At 44.8% G+C, this 7405-nt stretch overlaps 1 protein-coding gene across 11 annotated transcripts in view; it reads right to left on the bottom strand.

Moving 5' to 3' along the window:
* Nucleotides 1–5586: 5586 nt before the first annotated feature.
* The window catches only part of EYA4 (EYA transcriptional coactivator and phosphatase 4), a 309340-nt gene continuing 307521 nt past the window's right edge, over nt 5587–7405 (bottom strand). For all 11 annotated transcript variants that reach the window (XM_044289386.1, XM_044289385.1, XM_044289391.1 and 8 more), the window contains one exon: nt 5587–6526. In XM_044289386.1, coding sequence (XP_044145321.1) covers nt 6446–6526 — 81 coding nt within the window. In that variant the 3' untranslated portion in view covers nt 5587–6445. The remainder of the gene's footprint in view (nt 6527–7405) is intronic.

The raw sequence follows: 7405 nt of genomic DNA, 5'->3' as shown, positions 1-7405 counted from the left end.
CGGCGACGGGGTGGTGCTGTGTGGCAGGGGAGGGACTCAGGGAGAGGCGTGTCCCTCCCCTGTTCTTCTGATAGGCCGCAGGCACTAATGCCTGCAGCCTATCAGAGCCTGGCTCAGGCAGTGCGATGACGTCATTATCATCGCGCCGCCTGAGTCGGGCGGCAAACAGCAGGGACACGGGCCAGAAGAGGCCTGCATCACTGCTGATTGAGCCAGGTAAGTATTAGTGTTTTTTTTTTCTTTGCGGGGGAGCTGGGCTGGCACTATGTGGTGGGATCTGGCACTATAGGGGGGGCTGGAACTATTGGAGTAGATCTGGCACTATAGGGGGGATGGCACTATAGGGGGACTGGCACTATGGGGGAGCTAGCACTATGGGGGGGCTGGCACTATTGGGGGGATCTGGCACTATTGGGGGGGGGCCGGGGGGATCTGGCACTATAGGAGGGCTGACACTATTGGGGGGAGCTGGCACTATTGGGGGAGCTGGCACTATTGGGGGGATCTGGCACTATTGGGTCGATCTGGCACTATTGGGGGCTGGCACTATTGGGGGGGTGCTGGCACTATTGGGGGGGGATCTGGCACTATTGGGGGGATCTGGCACTATTGGGGGCTGGCACTATGGGGGGGCTGGCACTATTGGGGGCTGGCACTATGGGGGGGCAGATCTGGCACTATGGGGGGGCTGGCACTATTGGGGGGAAGCTGGCACTATTGGGGGGGATCTGGCACTATTGGGGGCTGGCACTATGGGGGGGCAGATCTGGCACTATGGGGGGAGCTGGCACTATTGGGGGGAGCTGGCACTATTGGGGGGGAGCTGGCACTATGGGGGGGATCTGGCACTATGGGGGCTTGCACTATAGGGGAGCTGGCACTATGAAGGGGGGGAACTGGCACTATGGGGGGGAGCTGGCACTATGGGGGGGGAGCTGGCACTATGGGGGGAGCTGGCACTATGGGGGGGAGCTGGCACTATGGGGGGAGCTGGCACTATGGGGAGGGAGCTGGCACTATGGGGGGGAGCTGGCACTATGGGGGGGAGCTGGCACTATGGGGGGAGCTGGCACTATGGGGGGCTTGCACTATAGGGGACCTGGCACTATGTGGGGGGGAGCTGGCACTATGGGGGGGGGAGCTGGCACTATGGGGGCATTTCTTACTGGCACATTTTGGGGGGGCACCATGGGGGAGAGGAGTACTATGGGGGTATCTTGGGGCTCTAAAGTGGCTTTTTTTATTATTGGCACATTCTGGGGGGCACTATAGGGGAGAGCAGCACTATGGGGCATCTGGTGTTACTATAGGGGCATTATTTGGGGGCACTATGGGGAAGTGGGGGCTCTAAAGGGGCCTTTTGTATTGGAACATTATGGGGGGCACTTTGGAATTTGGTGGCACTAAGGGGACATTTTTTACTGGCACATTATGTGAGGCACTATAGGGGAGAGCACTATGAGGGCATTTACTGGGGCACTATATAGGGGTATTTTATACTGGCATACATTATGGAGACATTAGCTCAACTGCGGGCACTAAGCGGGGGTATTTCATGTACTGCCATATTATAGGGAGAATTAGTACTACTAGGGGGTATTATGGGGAGCTTTACTACTTCTGGGGGGCTATGAGGAACATGATTACTAGGGCACTAAAGGGGCATTATTACTACTAAGTGTGCTCTGGCAGTGAATTATTTCTATTGGTGGGATTTTGGGGAGCACTGTTACTTTGGGGGGCACCCTGGCATAGTATCAGCTTAGCACAATTATTTTTGGTGGACATTATCTTTATACTATTAGTGTCTGGGCGCAGTTATTTTTTACAGCACTGTGTGCCAATAATTGTTTAAGGGGGCACTATCTGTGTGGTAGTAGTATTCCCAGGGGTACTGTTTCTGCAGTATAGTATTGGGGGCACTATCTGTGTGGTAGTAGTATTCCCAGGGGTACTGTTTCTGCAGTATAGTATTGGGGGCACTATCTGTGTGGTAGTAGTATTTCCAGGGGGACTGTTTCTGCAGTATAGTATTGGGGTTGGCAGGAAATGCTGTTCAGAAGATGTGAAGATGATGGAAATGTGGGAAACTAATGTCTGTTTGTCAATCTCTGCACAGACGGGAGATGGCTGAAAAATCATCATGGCGGTCTGGTCTGAATGGAGAAGATGAGGAAAGAGAACGTCTACAACAAAGGTGACATCACTGGATGTAAGAGGTATGAGGCGCTATGTAGGAGAGGAGATGCTCCGGCTCCTTCCCCTGCCATTTGCAGAAGGAGTATTCAGAGCTGGGTGAGGACGGTCAAGGGGGGCAGCAGGCCACGGGTGGGTGACAGATGGTGGGGGGAATCACAAGCCCTGAGCAGGATCGGGGGAGGGAGAAGAGCGGAGGAGCTTCCTGGCTGTAGCCGGCTGTCTATTGTATGATGTGAAGCAGGCAGTGCAGCCAGGACAGACCTCCTCTCTCCGTATGATTTGTAGAGACAGGCCGCAACAATAGAATTTCAGCTGTACAGTGTTTGTTGGGAGTGGCCTATTATATGTAGGAGGGGCTTTAATAATGGGCGGGGCTAAAATGGGCCACTTGACTGGATTTGCCCCCCAGGACTAAGGCTGCCAGCCCTCCCCTGCTCCAGCCACATAATTACTTGTTCTTTTCTGTCAGGTGAATGTCTAATTTTTAGGGCCTGTACTTTCCTACAGTAAAATTGTTATCTACTGACCGTCTAATATACCTCCAGCCACATGATCACTTGTTCTTTTCTGTCAGATGAATGCATATTTTTTGGTGCCTGTACTCCACTGGCCTACAGTAAAATTGTTGTTCGGTGAACGCCTAATGTACCTTCAGCCACATAATCACTTGTTATTTTCTGTCTGGTGAATGCCTAATGTTTGGGGCTTATACTCCACTGGCCTGCAGTAAAAATGTTATCCACTGGCCGCCTAATATACCTCCAGCCACATAATAACTTGTTATTTTCTGTCTGGTGAATGCCTAATGTTTGGGGCCTGTACTCCACTGTCCTGCAGTAAAAATGTTATCCACTGGCCGCCTAATATACCTCCAGCCACATAATAACTTGTTATTTTCTGTCCTGTGAATGCCTAATGTTTGGGACCTGTACTCCACTGGCCTGCACTAAAATGTTTATCCACTGACTGCCTAATATACATCCAGCCACATAATCACTTGCTCTTTTCTGTCCGGTGAATACCTAATGATTGGGGCCTGTACTCCATTGGCCTACAGAAAAATTGTTATCCACTGACCGCCTAATTTACCTTGAGCCACATAATAACTTGTTCTTTTCTGTCAGGTGAATGCATAATTTTTGGGGCCTGTACTCCACTGGCGTACAGTAAAATTGTTATCCACTGACCGTCTAATATACCTCCAGCCACATAATCACTTGTTCTTTTCTGTCAGGTGAATGCATAATTTTTGGGGCCTGTATTTCACTGACCTACAGCAAAATTTTTATCCACTGACTGTCTAATATTCCTCCAGCCATATAATCACTTGTTCTTTTCTGTCAGTTGAATGCCTATTTTTTGGGGCCCGTACTCCCGTGGCCTTAAATAAAAAATTTCTAGGCTCCAGCATAGCACATTTTTGAGTTTCCCTTTAAGATGCATAAAAATGTCCGCTAATAAAAATAATCTTTTTGTGTGGAAATTTTTGCCATTGATCCCCTTCTGGTATGTCACTGTCCATGTTGTGGGACTATATGTGCTCTTCTAGTAAGTATTTATTGGCTGCAAATATGACCTGAAGGTTTTTCAGGTTCGCCTGCCATTAAAGTGAATGGAGCCCCGGCGCGAATGAGTGGTTTGCAAACATTTGATCGCGAACGCGCATTTGTGTCGTCCTGGCCGATGTTCGTCCATCACTAGTAGTGGTGTTATAACCGAATGTTTGAAAGCGGATGGAAAGATACCAGAACAGAGAGAAAGAGAGAGAGAGGTTAAATATTGTAGTAAGGTGAGTTATGAAAGCTGGGCAGAGGAGCTGGAGAAGGTGTGATGGAATAGGATCACTGTCGCAGGTGGTCGATTGAGAAGAAGACAGTAGACTTCTTCAGCTGTAATAGGGTTGAAAGAGGAGAGAGAGCATGAGGAAGTGTGGGAGAGAGGAGGGTTGATGTTGGTTGGGGAATAGGAGATTATTTCCTGCCGGATATTACCATTCTTGTCTTTGAAGTGGCCAGGTAATCAGTGCAGAGGTCAGCGATGGGCATGTGAACCTCAGGGCTTAGAAGGGAATAAAAAGTGTCAAAAGAGTTGTTTTGGGTTATTTGAGAGTGAGGAGATGAGAGAGGTGAAGTTGTTCTGTTTGGCAATGTTGAGGGTCAAATTGTAGGTTTTAATCATAAATTTATAATGGAGAAAGTCTGATATTCATGATTTTCTCCATAAGCACTTAGCTCATCTGGAGAACCGCTGGAGAAAACATGTATTAGGTGTGTCCCAGGGTTTCCGTGTTCTGTGTCGGGAGGGTCGGTGTGTAGGTTCCACAAGTGTGAACAGTAGGAATGCCAAGAGAAGAGTGAGAGGTTTTTATACCAAATAAAAGAAGATTGTTGTTAGAAAGCAGGAAGGTTAATAAAGTTTGAGACTGAGCAGTGATGGAACAAGACTAGATGCAGTATATTGCCCCCTTCGTGTGTGGAAAATAAAGTAAGTTGCTAGAAGCCAAGAGGTTATAGAAAGAAAGAGAGGCTGTTTGTAAGATAGGATCATCAATTGGGATATTAAAATCACCCATGATAAGAGTTGGTGATTCAGAAGATAGAAAGTGAAGAAGCCAGACTGCAAAGTGACCCAGGATTTGGTGGGGCCTTGGGCACATTAAACAGCAGCAACTCACAGGGGGAATGGGTGGAAGAGTCTGATGGTATGGATCTCAAAAGAGGAGAATGTGGGAGAGGATACAGGGGGAATGACCTGAGAAATTAGTATGCCTACTCCTCCAGCATGCCTGTCATCAGGTCTGGGGGTTTGGAAGAAGTGAAGTCCAGGGGAAGCAGTGTCAGAATGTTAAAGCCAGATTTCTGTAAGGGCCCGCAAGTTCAGAGATTGTGAGAGGAAGAAGTTGTGGATTGTGGGGAGTTTGTTACACACCAACCATGCATTCCAGAGAGCACAGTTAAAAGAGACAGGAGAAGATATAAGTGAATATTAATAAGATTTTCAGGGTCTCTGACTGTGGCAGGTAAGAAGCTAAAGTTAGCAATAGAGGGAGGGCCAGCTTTTGGTGAAATGTCACCTGCAGCTAGTAGTAGAAGAACAGAAAGAGACAGCAAGTGGTTGAATAATTTGTACGGGTGATGTATGAGGGTAAAAATTGTATGCAAACTGAACATGGGTGATAGAAGGAGGGAGGAACTGATGCGGAGAAAAGGGACAAAGGGTAGAACTCTTTCTTTCTTTAATGGAAGGGTACCAACAATTTTATTGACGTGTGTAGTTAATACCACTATTTTACAATGTTCACTGAGATTTGTGGTCAACTGTGTGTCACAATTGTGCTCTAACTTCTTAAACCATTAATTATCATACTTTGAAAAAAGAAAAGGCATCTTGAATATTAGTATTTTTTATTTATTCCTCCAACAAATATCAGCTGCTATCAGCAGCCTTTTTCCTGTTTCATAGATCAATTTGGTCATGAATGAAGAAATCATCCCAAATGAAGATTTCATATAACTACCTTTCTTTTAACCAAAATTACATTGTAACACGCAAACACTGTCTTGTCTTTAAGGCACAACACATCATTATCCACATTCTCATTGCCAAACCTATAAAAGAGACAGCATGTTAATCTTTTAGATCTCACTGCCCAACCATTCCCCCCTCCCCACCAAAAAAAAGAAAATTAGAAACGTTACATCCACTTTCAAAATCAGCTGCTAATAAAATCACAGTAAATTATTATTTGTTTTGTCAATAATTTACACAAAATTACAGGTCTAGACATGATTGTCTTCGTATAGTTGGAGTGCATTCTATATTCAGATTTTCCGGGTTAGGTAGGTTTATGTCTGATTCACACCTCAGTGCTGAGAATAAGATCCCATTATGAGGAATGTTGAATGTTGAACAACCACCTCTTCGGTCGGAAAACATGTGCCTGTGTTCATCAAGAGTTCTGCACATCTTCTCTTCACCACGGTCTTCCGCTGACCGATGCTTTCAACTCTTAACTGTCCAAGGTTACTCAGTGTCATTCTGCAGCACTCAGCGTCTTCATTTTCCTTCATCTAGCAGTCTGAATTCTTTGTCATCAATCATCACTGTTGATTTTCCATTAAGACAGTCCATGTGTGTAAAAAGCCTGAGGCATTAAATCACACATAAAAATTCAGTGTGTACTTAAAATATAATATATATATATATTTATGTACATATTAAAAAAGACCGTCCGAGATGTAAATAGTTACAAATATTCTAGTTCCAGTGCTTGATGAAGAGCCAAAAGATCCGAATGACTTGATATTCTCCAAAAAGGCATGTTATTCTGAAGGGCAATAGAGAAAGGTTTATAATTAAATATGAATAAAATATCAAAAACTACCTTAAACAATAATAATAGTAATAAACAACCTAAAACACTTTTTTAGTCAAATGGCATAATTTGACAGTGGTACCTTCTAAGCCAGTCAAATTACATCAAAGAAGTCCCATGACTATGATGATATACTGTGGTGGCAGGATTCCCTACAGATATTGCATGTACCCCCTGGGGTTAACTTATGACAGTGAGAGCCTAGGTTCTAAACCATACAACACATACCAAGGTATTGCCAATATTCTGTCCCTCCAGTGTTAAAATGTTAATTATGTAAGACAACCTGAGATTATTAATATTATAATCTTAGTTTTTAATTCTGTTACAGTTAAAGGGGTATTCCGGTTTCATGATATTGATAACCTATCCTCAGATCATTGGGGAGATTTGATTTGATTTTTGGCATCCCTGCGGATCAGCTGTTTCAAGTTTCTGTAGTGTTTGTGCGAGGTAGTGTTTGTGCGAGTGTTGCGTCCTCTTCAATGTTTATCTGCACCTTATCTTCATTCTAACAGTTTCCAAAAAGCTATATTAACCCTGCACTGCTGCTACAATGAAGATGGAGTGCATGAAAACATTGAAGAGGAAGCAGCACTCACCCCTACAATCAACTGAGCATAAGTAACAAATGTCATGAAACTGGAAAATCAGAATACCCCTAGTAACCACCAATATTCCTTTTTAATCAATGAGTATATGTACCCAAAATGTCCTGCAAAAACCAAGTCCTCATACAGGTACATAAATGGAAAAAAAAGTTATATGAATAAAAATAATGGGCATGGTCAATAAAAAGTTAAATACCTAAAACATGAAAATAAAAGTTTT

This window comes from Bufo gargarizans, chromosome 4 (assembly GCF_014858855.1).
Source record: "Bufo gargarizans isolate SCDJY-AF-19 chromosome 4, ASM1485885v1, whole genome shotgun sequence".
NCBI classification, from domain to species: domain Eukaryota; kingdom Metazoa; phylum Chordata; class Amphibia; order Anura; family Bufonidae; genus Bufo; species Bufo gargarizans.
The sequence above is the reverse complement of the archived record's forward strand: the minus strand, read 5'-3'. Positions and strand labels throughout refer to the sequence as shown.